The sequence below is a fragment of the Uloborus diversus genome, chromosome 4, assembly GCF_026930045.1.
Source record: "Uloborus diversus isolate 005 chromosome 4, Udiv.v.3.1, whole genome shotgun sequence".
Lineage (NCBI taxonomy): Eukaryota > Metazoa > Arthropoda > Arachnida > Araneae > Uloboridae > Uloborus > Uloborus diversus.
This window is the reverse complement of record NC_072734.1, coordinates 168491558-168504375: the sequence shown is the minus strand read 5'-3', so window position 1 is coordinate 168504375 and position 12818 is coordinate 168491558. Positions and strand designations below refer to the sequence as shown.

Sequence of the window (12818 nt, the reverse complement as noted above, 5' to 3'; positions counted from 1 at the left end):
TAAAAATGCTCGATGATGCTCGTGTTAAGTATGTGCTTGTGAGATAAATAAATACCTTTGTGCTGAACAGTAAAGTAAGAAAAAAACAACGTCAAAAAAGCACAAATTGCAGATAACAGCAGACACGTGTTTCGGCGTTACAGGGAACGCCTTTTTCAATGCAAAAAGTAATGAGCTTATGGATGAAAAGACATCTGACAAAAGCCAAATGCGCATTGAAAAAGGCGTTCCCTTTAACGCCAAAACACATGTCTGCCGTTATCTGCAATTTTTGCTTTTTTGACGTTTTTTCTTACTTTATTATAAGCTTGTGGCCTTTTGTTTAATGGCTACAGACAATTATCATCAATTAACTCATTTATTTAATAAGTAAAAAGTACGGTATATGTGAAACAAAACATACTTAATCTACTGCAAGATTTGAAATACCAAATAGTTACAACAATTTGAATGCATGGAAAAGTTTACGTAACGTATGGTCAACCTTTCACTCAGGTGCATAAACAACAATACTGCAATCATCCACTGATAGTTATTTTTCCATTAAATTCGGAGCATTTTAAGGAAGCCTTTATTTGTTCTCGAAGAAGACATTGAGTCTCGATTATGCAACTGCTTTCGTATGAATCCATCTCTCTTGGAGTTAATAGGAAGCATTTGAATGCTATCAGAACAAAAATTTTAAACATTTTATTTTCGTAAAAAGTTTTGGAAATTGACCATTTTTTAGCTTTTTTTTTCAAATTTTGTAGCTTGTTTCCCGGTAGCTAAAGCTTAATATTTTTCAAAAATAATATTAGAAATGAATTTCTAGGGGGCAGATACAGTGCATCCTAATTGCGCAAGTCAATATTATTTTTTTTATGACATACCTTATTGAAGAGTAAGGAGTGGTAAAAACACAAGTAAAAAAAAAAAAAAAAAGTGAACGCAATAACAGAGGAAATTATTCAAACTTTGATTCGTAAATGGGGGGAAAAAGATGCTGTTATAAATAAAGATGACAACTGATAAAATGGTTAACGCACAAGACATTAAAGTTCAGTGCTATCAAAGATTCAGCGATATAGATATTAAATAATTAAGCTAAGTTTGATTTCAAAGCATAGTTTTGATCAAAAGAGCACTAATATGTAACTTAAAAAAAGTAACAGAATTAATTCGGAATGTAATAGTTTTTTTTCTGTTTTTTTTTCTAAAATCGAAATGTTTTTTTTTTTTTGAACAAATTGTAGCGGATTCGGTGCGACTTCCACTTTCTTGAAATGAAGACACAGTTCTTGATAAAAACACAGGAAATTTATTTACACTATGTACAGGAAAGATCTTCAACAACTGCTAAATTATTCATCAGCAATTAAGCAATTATCACACAACACCGTAAACTCAACGTTTACACACGTATTTACTTCCAAATACGAAAACAACACAGCGAAATGCCTCGCTATAAACAGAGCAAAAATCTTCTCAGTTCGAAATCTGAATCGAAACTAACTGTTTATCCATCGCTAACGGCTTAAATACACCGAAAAGAAATTTCTCAAATATTCCACACGCTTCTGTAAAGTAGTAGACCGTTATCAATGAAAAGAAAGAAACTAGGGGTCGTATAATTTAGCCGAATGAAAAAGGGGTTGTATATTCATTACGGGAAACTATTTACAGGTTACGTTCCTACAATAATTACTATTTACAGGATTTGTAACAAAATGATAACAAGTAATGAAACAGCAAAGAAGTTAGCTATTTTTGCTCAAAATAAAGATGCTGTCTTATGTGAAGCATACTAACATGTTTAGCATTCGAGACAAATCTCTGTTACTCTTTATCTCCCCATTTTCTATCATCTTTTTTGCCCTTATAGATAGGTCTAACTCAAGTCTATATCATTTTTCAGTTATTCATCTGCGTTGCCATGATAAGTGAATGTTTTAAAACTTCAAAGAATGAAAGAGAACATGCTTTACGGAAGTATAGGGCCATGAAAAAATAAACTGCTCGATTAATTGATAATTGTAAATAAATATACATATTTTAAATATTATTTAAATTGGTCTTATGTGAATCATTTGAAAACTTGCCCAAGAGCAGTACCTGAGCCATGAAACCCCCGATGTACAAAATTAAATAATATAAACAGAGGCACATTGAACAAAAATTTTAGGGAGGAGGAAAATTCTAATTTTACCGAATGATAAAACACGAGCTTACACGCATTTCACACATACGTACATAACATTCAATGAGAAGGAACGTTAGGTATCATTAAAAAACAATTTTAAAAAAGAAAAAAAAGAAAAAAAAAAATGCAATATTATTTCCAAATTTTCCGAATCGTCAGCAAAATCTGCCGAATAAGGGATTTTTTGGGCGATCGCTGTAACCTCCCATCGGGGTGCCCCTGAATGTGAAACGTCATCATCTCTTCATAAGCTGGACAGTTTAAATACCGGGAACACTTTTTTGCGTGTCTTTGAGTTTTTGCTTCTTTTAGTGGGGAGGGGGCGGCAGATTTCAAATCTGCCTAGGGGCGGCATGGAGCTAAATTCGGCCCTGAAAATTGCATCAGATTTTTAATCATTGGCAATTCATGGAAATTAGTTGTTAAATCAGAAAATTTCTATACTTCCCGTCACATAAACATGAGTTCTTTGCCATACTACGGCACAGGAAGGGACAGCAGGGGTGCCCCCCCCCCTAAGAGCAAGGGCCCACCACCCTAAATATCAAGATCCCCCCCAAAAATACCCCCTCTAAAAATTTTAATGGCGCAGTCTGCGCCATGACCCTTCTCCCCCCCCCCCCCCGGTGGACACCCCTGGGGACAGTGATGGTGAGATCGACACTTCCTGCCTCTTAAAAGAGTAGGCTTCGTTTTCAATGTCAGTTATTCCCAACAGATGGCAGCAGCAAATATATTTATTTTAAAATTCAAGATCCGCTTTTATGAGATGACTATGCTTTAGTGGTGAAGTGAGAACTAAAGTGCACCTTTTTTTTTTTTCTTTTCTATTTGCAGTTGCAAAGGCTGTCAAGGTATTTTTAAAAGTTTGCCGCACCATAGTTACAATTCACAACTTTGCGTGATGATCTTTTTCGATTTATGAACGTGTACTGCCGTGGGAAGGTGATGCGCAGTATCTGTAAATTTTTTTGTTTCTCATTTTTTTTACATTTTTGACATTCGTTGTATTTTACTTCATTGTACAATGTTGTATACTTGGTTTTCGTGGGGAAAACAAAAAACAGCGTCCAATACTAAAATTTCTCTCATCGAAGAAGTGAACGCTAGGGTGGATCGAAAGAAAATGAAATTTCGAATCTTAATTTGGAATACCCACCAAAAGCTGTGCATGTCTAAGAACAATACACATGTAAAATATTATCAAGATTGAACAACTCCTTGAGGGTCCTACCAAGGCTTGAATTTCTCCAAAAATAGGAAAAAAGGTCGATTTTCCAAAATTTTTATGAAAATAATACGGTTCAAAATTTTTGTTCTAATATTATTAAAATGTTTCCTTTTAACATGCTTTTCATGTATCTCCAAAATTATTTACATTCTTTGTAGTATTAGGTTCGCACACAAGTTCGTCAAATTTCGTGAAATTTCCAAAAACTGACTTTTTTCAAGCCTTTTTACACATTGCAATATTTTTTCTTTTAAAATCCATTTTTTTTTCAATGACTGTGCAGAATGCAGTTTTAAATGGAAATGAAATTATACTTTATTATACTAACAGCCCAGCACCTACGACAAGGAGCGTAATTTCTTCAAACTGGACCAGTGGTAAATTGTCGCACCTGTCTAGCAATTTACCTATTAGTCCTGCGAAAATTCACATGGACCAGCAGTTTCACCATCAAATATTGTGAACAGGTGACGCAAAGGCTGCTCGTATGCAGTTCGCAGATTAACCTTGGGACAGGATATCCAATTTTATTCTCTATGGCCACAATTGCACCGTTCTTCTTTCTGGTATATTCGTGGCCGTGCCATCACAGCAAAAAGCTAAAAAATCCTTAAGGCTTAAAAAAATTTTCAAATCAAAAATCACATTACTGTCGCGACATGTTTTCCCGTTCCAGAAGTTGGCGTCACATGACCCAAATAAAGAGAATTGGAATTTTCAACCATGGATTCCTCGCTTGTGGTTCTTGGTTGGTATCTGTCTCCAACCATTTCTTTTTGTCATAGTTTTGTCTTTTCGGCTATCGAAAAATGTACTTTTCAAACCCTTTCACTTCTAGGTTGCAGGTTTTGAAGAAAAGCACGTACTTCGTCTGTGACACCTGTGACACTCTTGTCGCTGTCTTCGAATTGTATTCCTATCAGTGACAATTATTTGACACAGTACCAAAATCCTATAATGTGTCTGAAGCAATTGCTGCAGCACATCGTACATCTGTCAGAAATGCCGTACTGGTAGCACACTCTTGATAGCGTTGGCTGAGAAAGCCTCATTTGCTCCCCTTTTGAAGTGACATCAACACCAAAAAATGTTGATGGCTCTGTTGCAAATTTTTCTACTTCTGGAATTGAAACAAAACTTTTGCTGTTCCTCCTCTATGTTATTACAGCACCTCGTTACATAAGTGAAAATCTAAAAAAAATATTGATCCTGTCATTCAACGAAATGCCAATTTTTGCCACCCGGAAAATATTCTCTTAACAGTGATCACTGATGAACAAAGTACATCAGAGAACTGGCTTTGCGAAGATTTTGAAGGCCAGACAAGTGGCTTCTGTTCATGAAGAAATAAGAGAATTCTATTATTCAAGTGTTAACTTTAATGCATCAGACTACTCTGATGTTATTAACCGGCAAGAATGTGCAATAACTGCCCCCCCCCCCCTCTCCTATTTTAGCTGGCATATCTAATGAAAGTCTTCAACAATAGATTGAAAACACCAACGCCAATTTTGCGTTCGTTTAGTTCTGTCACACTCAGGTGGTGGAACGCTGTGCTAATGTGGTGACAGAAGCTTCTTTGTTTGTGATTAATCAATCGGCAAGAGATGGCTTCATAAGAGCAAAAATCAAATCTCGAAGTATCATGTTATCGTTTGAATCAAAAAATGATTTCAAAGACGTTTCATGAATGGATGTGACGAACTGACTATTGTCTGTGACTTTAACTAACTGATACTTTTCAAGTCCCTCATTCGGCAAATGGAAAAGGTAGAATGGAACTCGAAATGCTACCATTTTTTTTAGTGGATGCTGGACTGTTAATGTAATAAAGTTTAACTTCACTTCCATTTAAAACTGCATTCTGTACAGGCGTTTTAAAAAAGAAAATTGGACTTTAAAAGAAAAAATATTGCAATGTGCAAAAAAGCTTAAAAAAAGTCAGTTTTTGGCTAATTTCGCAAAACTTAACGGCTTATGTGCGAACTTAATGGTGCAAAGACTGTAAATAATTGTGAAGACACATGAAAAGAGTGTTTAGAGGAAGAATTTTAACCGTATTACAACAAAAATTTTAAACCCTAGTATTTTCATAAAAATTTTGGAAAATTGTACTTTTTTTCTATTTTTGAAGAAATTGAAGACTTGGTAGGACCCTCAAAAAGTTGTTCAAACTTGATAATATTTTACATGTGTGTTGTACTTACACATGCACAGCTTTTGGCAGGTATTCCAAATTAAGATTCGAAATTTGTTTTTTTTTTTCGATCCACCCTAGTGAACGCCATTCCGATTCAGATGTGCCAAAACGCAGCCAGAAGCTTCCAAAATCGGCTACATGAGTGCATTGCTACTGGAGGTCGCCATCTTCCAAATATCGTTTTTAAACGTTAATGTAAGAAAACTGTTTGAAGTACCAAAGGTAATAGAAAAATTCCAATCTTTTGCATTTAATATTTTATTTATTGCTCTCCAAAATGAGAGTATACCTTTCTCTGCACCCTGTATTTTAATGAAGCAGGGGTAAGCAAATTTTTCAACTTCTATATTTGATACAAAGATACTCCTGACACAGTTATTTTCATTAAACAATATTGTTGTTTAAAATTTAATTCATTTGCATGCGTCACGTGCGGGACATCCAAAGTCAACCTCTTGTAACTTGCTTATGAATGAGTTAATATTTTTGCTCTATCAATATATTAATGTTAAAATAAATTGTAGATTTTGGAAGCAAAGATTCCAATGAAAAGAAAACATTTCTCATTTTTTGACAAACAATAGTTTAAACCATTGAAAAAAATTATGTATTGGGCCATTCCCGGAAAAAGTAGCCACTTGGTCCACACGTTAGGGTTTTATATATTTCATTAGAAAGCAATTATTTAAAAAGGCAATGACGAAATCTTTTGCTTAAGTAATCATACATTCGTTTGTAATTTGTTAAGCATTAACATTTTTATCATTGTCCTTTTGAATTATTTCTTTTAATGAAATATATGAGGCGGTCACGTGCGGGGCAAAATCACCGTTTTCCACGGAGAATAGCCCATTATTAATTTTTTCGATCCTTGATGACAAATTAATCGAGGCTTCCATGACATAAAAATGAAAAAAAAAAATAAAGAAATAAAGAAATAAACAAACAACGACTATTTAAAAATGGAAATGTTTAATAAACTTCTACATAATTATAGATACAAAAAGCAGAACACAGAAACGGACACTAATAAGAGTATGCAATTCCACGGGCAGTGAAGATTCTGGACAATGAATAGTTGCTTTCCCATAGTAGCTTTTTTTTTCTTTCACCGTAGAATCTAAACATGCCTCGTGGAAGAGAAGAAATAAAGCTCCTCCCCATGCTAATTAAGCCTGAAAGCTTTACTGATTACAATTACTGTATTTTGACGTAAGTACGACTCAAGATAAGATTTTTACTTTGAAGTTTGAAATAAATAAGTAAATGTAACTTTTATGGAATGCGTGCAATCGTTCAGGTACCTGTTTTCATGAAAGAATACAATGATTTTCTTTTTGTAAAAAAAAATATTTCTATTAAACGAACCAAATTAGCATAGGGAAAAGCTGGACGCACTTCAACAATAAGTTATTCAAAATCCCAAGTAAAGCACATAACACACATCCTGTCTGGGTGATATAACAATGCGTTTTCACATGAAAAATTCACAGGTAAACAATCAGTTCATTGTAAAATATTATGTACACGCAGTAATAAGATCATGTATAACAACCTAAGGTTTCTTTCTAATGCTGAAATACCAATATTAAAAATAAATTTTGCACCATGTAAATTTAATCAACTGAATGAAGACTTTTTTTTTTTTCGCTCTGTAGAAAAATACTCTACACTCAAGACCTAATCATATTTGCATTCTAAATTTCTCACAAAAACGGAAGACATTGTCTTCTTTATCACAGATTACGCGAACATTTTAGACTAAAATTAATAATTTATTTCATTTGGTGAGATATTATCAAAATTCAAATGGCAATAGTATTTCTTTTCCGAAGTCGATTATTTATGACTGAGAATCGATTTCCTATTCCAAAAAATGCTACAAACTGTGAGGTTATTTTTTAACCTATTTACTCTGTTTTATCGAGAAAAATCACAAGCCCAGACCCATTAGTTGAAACCGTACCCATTGTCCTAAACGTATATCCGTGTGATCAGTTGTTTGGAAGATTAATAAGCAAACGTAAGTTCGTGATTTGTGCGATTGAGAACGATGAAATCAAAAATACATATCAGCCATTTTTCCAGATTCTCATCCTCCTATTGTCGAGATCAAATGTTCCATTTACGAACATATCGTGAGGGCCTTCATCCTCCAACGAACATTTTCCGAACGCAGTTCCATAATTTACAAAATATTCTACTCGACACCTACATCTCCCAACAACGGAGATGATGTATCTGGTTTGGCTTCGGCTGCAACTTTCTGCTCCTGAACTTCAGAAGCTGCTGCTTGGTAACCGGCCGGTGGGGGTGGCCTGTACGCCGCACTTCCTTTTAGGCTTTCATTAGGATGATCGGGATTCTCTCTGTAAGGGAAAACTTGTGGCTGATGTGGAGGTTGGTGTCCTGGAACCTCCCGGAAAGGATATTCCGGACGAACAGCAGTGCCGGAGCCCGAAGACGCAGGAAGGCCTTGATAAGTGGGTTTGTTCTCTGCGATGCTGTTTTGGGGAGCTGGTCCTTCTTTTATTCCATGGTTTGCTCTGGACGGAACTGATACAGGTGGATGCGGCCCATTTGATTGGCCAAATTCAGGCTTAGGATAAATGTCAGGTCCTCTTGTATAACTGGAGCCAGAATCATAATCTGGCTTCACTTGTTTTGGTACTATGCTGCTATGCGAAGATACCGTTGGAGGTCTCTGATAAGTACCAACATCTTTCACCCCAGAAAATTCTTGCGGTGTTTTTATTGAGTGGGCTGTTTTGGTTCGTGATCTTTGTGGCTTATAGTCTTGCTGAGGAATTCGTTGTTGACTGTAACCTCCATCTCCTCTAGGCCGGCATCCACCTCCTTGTCTACCACAGCCGGAGGGAGTTTTTTGCTCGTATGAAGTGGAAGGCAAAGAAGGTGGATTGGAAGGTCTTCTTGTTATCTGAACAGGTTGAGGTCTGACTTGATTGTAACCACCACCACCTTTGACATTAGCATTGGGATGGTCAAAAGCTCCGTGAGAGGGAACATCTGGCTGGCTAGGTCGGAAAGCTTGACCACTAGAAACACTTTGTACTTGTGTTTGACTCGGAAGTTTCATTCGACTTGGTGGAGCAACAGGTTGTTTAACTGAAGTTCGCGGCAAAGAAGGTGGCTGAGGTCTTGCCACTACTATTGGAGCTCTTGGGCGCTGTTTTTGTGGTTCTTGATATCCACCACCAGTTTGCGGTCGCTTGACACCAGAAATAGGTGATGATTGAGATTCAATACGTTGGGGCTGTTGAGGAGCAATTGGTCCTTCGTAACCTGTTCCTTTTATTTCACTGCGTGGATGATCTATAACTTGAATAGGCGGTTGATAAACACTTCTTGGTGGCTCACTTGGTGTTTTAATTCGACCCTGTGTTGGTGGTTTATAGCCGCCAGATCCTGTAGCTGTGGGCCTTTTTTCGATAGTTGGTTTCACAGATAATTTTTCGACATCAGCAGGAGGTCTGACTTGCTTGGGGGGTTCTTGATATCCACCTTGTGGTATCGACGGTCTGGAAATTCGAGTTGGTTCAAATCTTGGTACCTGAGGTGGTGGTTGATTGTAACCAGGGCCACCTTTAATATTGGAATTTGGATGATCCGAAGGTGGAGGAAATACTGGTTTTGGCCGTTGAGGTTGTTGAGGTTGTCTTACTCCCACAGACACCTGAGGTCTGGATGGAGGAGAAATTGCAGGCTTTTGCTGCTCTCTGATTATAGATGGTGAAACAGGCGGTTGCTTTCCGTGTCCACTCTCAATTGGTTTTTTCTCTACAGCTGGTTGTCTTCCGTAACCAGTATCAACGGGTTTTTGAAAGGCAGGTGAAGGTGGAGGCACATAAGCTGGACGAGATGGTGGCTGAGGTGGAGGAATATGTGCTATTTCTTGTTGCACAGGTGGGGGTGGAGGAGGTGGTGGAACATATACTGTTGTAGGTTTTGATGGCTGTTTGGGAGGAGGCTGCCGTGGGATATATTCTGTTGTTGGCCTTGATGGCTGTCTAACAGGCGGCGGGGGTGGTGGAGGAACGTATTCTGTATCCACATGCTCTTGTTGGAGAGTTATTGGAGGTTGGTAAGATGGTCTCCTTGAAGGTTTTTCTATTGGGTTTTGTGCAGCTGGCACTTGAGAAACTGGGTAACTGGGATATCCAGTGCCTACTGGCCGGCTTGGTTGGGGAAGTCGAGGTTGTTGTGCAGGTCGATAATCAACATTTCCTTTCAAATGAGAATCAGGATGGAACTCAGGCCTGCCGACTGCAATAGGTACTCTGGGACGCGATATAGCTATTTCTGGCTGACGAATGACTGGAGGTGTCAGAGGTGGACGCGATACTCTGGGTGGAGAAACAACGGGAGGAAACACTGGTCTGGATGTTTGTGGACGAACCTGCTGCGGTGGTGGCAATGATATTGGCTTTTGACGATTATTTCCACCAAACTGATATCCAGTATCTTCTTCTTGTTGTATCGATGGCGTTAGTTGTTGTACCGGTGGTGGTCTTACCTTTGAAGGCTGTCCCCCTGGTTGAGAAATTCGTGGATATTGAGGTTGTACAAACGCTGGTGGAGGCTGGGGCCTGAATTCAGGTATTGGTGGCTGAGAGGGTATACTAGGTGGTTGTGGTTGAAATCTAGGTGGTTGTGGCTGTATCCTTGGAATCTGAGGTTCAATTCTAGGTGGCTGTGGCTGTATACGTGGGATTTGTGGCTCAATCCTTGGTGGCTGGGGTTGTATTCGGGGAATCTGGGGCTCTATTCTAGGAGGTTGAGTTTGAACTCTAGGAAACTCAGGCTGAATTCTCTGTGGAGGAGGAGGTACGCTTTCTCGATTTGGAATAGATCCTTGCGATGGAGGCTGCTGTGGGAAACTTGGATAAGACGGTCTTTCAGGTTGTGGTTGAACTCGTGGTGGCGGAGCGGTTACTCGAGGCACATTTGATCCCACAGATGGTGGTTGCTGTGGAACTCGTGGATAAGATGGCTGTTGAGGGGAAGGTTGTCTTCCTCCTTGCCCGGCATTGAACACTGAATCTGGAACCTTTCCTATGTCTGCATTGACAGAGTAGAATGAAGGACTTTCTTGGCAGTCAAAATTGTACCAAAAGTCACAAGCCAAGATTCGTTGATTGAAGTTCGTGCCTGGGCCACATAAAAAGCTTTCCTGGCGATCTTCGAAACAAACGTGGTAAACCTGCAAAAATCAAAAACCCAAATCAAGCATCGTCTCATTTTTCGAGAAAAATGAAATTAGTTCAGAAGTTTGACAATTTTTCATTTCTTACTTGGCATTGCGTTTCAGTATCGGCGTACAGCCCCGGATTATACGGTTGAGCCGAGCAACTGAAGCTTGTTTGTGGTATGGTAGGTGTCTCGCCTTTTACGTAACCATCGTGCCTTAGTTCGACGCCGCTAAAGCCGAGACTTGCCGGACTTCCTTCATCTCCTCTTGCACCACCTTCATTATATTGCTAAAAGAGAAAATAAATATCATTTTTATCTTCAGTTACGTAATTAAAATTAAATGAAATATTTACGATAATGTGTTTTGTAAAGTTTAGCACTTGTTACACCAATAGCTAAAAAAAAAGAGCAGTAGCAATATTTTTCTTTTGTGGCAAAATCAACAGAATCATGACAAGATCCTATGGATATTAGGAAATTTGTCTTGATGGTAGTTATTGGATAGGTCAAATGCAACACACTATCGCGTATATGACCAAAATTGCTAGACGAATCAGAAGTTATTTTTTTAGTGTGTTTAGCTGCAGGCAGATATATATATTTTTTGTTTCTTTGTTTGTTTGACCAATTTGAATACATTTTCCCCCATCGCAAATAATTTTATGATGATGCGTAGCCGAGTAGATGAAGCAGCGTGAAATGTAGATATTCTGTGATAATCGCACATAAAAAAAAGGTTTCTGAAAGGCTGAAATAAAGGAAAATAAACCAGATGAAAATTAGAAAAACAGAAAAAGGAGAAAGTAACCGATACGAATGAAATTGCAATCTTAACCTTGTCGTATTACGTTTTTAGAAAAAATGCTTCACAAATGAAAGTCACACATGTTGTTTATTCCTTTGTCGTCCATTAGATAATAGAGCACTACGCTGCTCTTATTCCAAGCATAAGTTTAGTATCAGTATTGTAGTTCAAGTTGTCGTCCACGCATGTCAAGTTTATTATTCGACTTCCGAAGAAAGGGAAATCTGTTCTCATATTTAATGAATGAATGCATGCATTTTTTAACCGACGAAAAAACGGAGGAGGTTCTCAATTCGACACGTATATATTTTTTTTTTTTTAAATGTATGACCACGCATAACTTTTTACAGAACAGTCTGATTTTGATAATTCTTTTTTTATTGGAAAGGGTATACCCCGAAGGTGGTCCCATAAAAATTTTGAAAAAAAATTCCTACCCTAAGGGTGGGAAAAATGGGTTGATTTGTTGTTCACTCACAGATTTTTAATGTATGACCACACATAACTTTTTACAAAATAGTCCGATTTTGATAATTCTTTTTTTGTTGGAAAGGTTATACCCTGAAGTTGGTTTCATATAAATTTGGAGAAAAAATTCCTACCCTAAGGGTGGGAAAATGGGGAGATTGTTGTTCACTCACAGATTTTTTTATATATGACCACACATAACTTTTTACAGAATAGTCCAATTTAGAATATTCTTTTTTTATTGGAAAGAGTATAGCCTGAAGTTGTTCCTATATAAACTTGAGGGGAAAAATCCTACCCTAAGGGTGGGGAAAGGGGGGCGATTAGTAGTTCACTCTAAGATTTTTTGACGCTGAATTGGGTATAACAAAAAAAAAAAAAAAAAAAACACGATGAATGAGATGCAGACTTGTATGTCTCTCGTGTGTACTGTCTTGAGCAGGTAAACGACAGTATCTGCAGAAATGAGTTTTCGAGATATTTGAAGAACTGTGCGCTGGATTCAGTACTATCAACTGGGGAATGTTGGAATTATATTTTTTTTAGCGGAAACCAAATAAGTTAGTTTGTACAACAAAGCTAACGTACAAACAATGATGACAAAATGCAAAAAAAAAAGATAAAATTGCAGTTATAGCCCTTTACCTGCACACGGCAGTGTAGACCTCTCAATCTCTGGTACTTGTGATTAGGGTTAGTTTTCAGTGCCAGTCGTCAAACA

General features: G+C 37.5%; 1 protein-coding gene across 2 annotated transcripts in view; it reads right to left on the bottom strand.

The window, feature by feature from the left end:
• Positions 1-6572: 6572 nt before the first annotated feature.
• The window catches only part of LOC129221652 (uncharacterized), a 99384-nt gene continuing 93138 nt past the window's right edge, over positions 6573-12818 (bottom strand). For both annotated transcript variants that reach the window (XM_054856180.1, XM_054856179.1), the window contains exons 4-5: positions 10926-11111; positions 6573-10834 (exon numbers count right to left, since the gene is read on the bottom strand). In XM_054856180.1, the coding sequence (XP_054712155.1) occupies positions 7814-10834; positions 10926-11111 (3207 nt within the window). In that variant the 3' untranslated portion in view covers positions 6573-7813. The remainder of the gene's footprint in view (positions 10835-10925; positions 11112-12818) is intronic.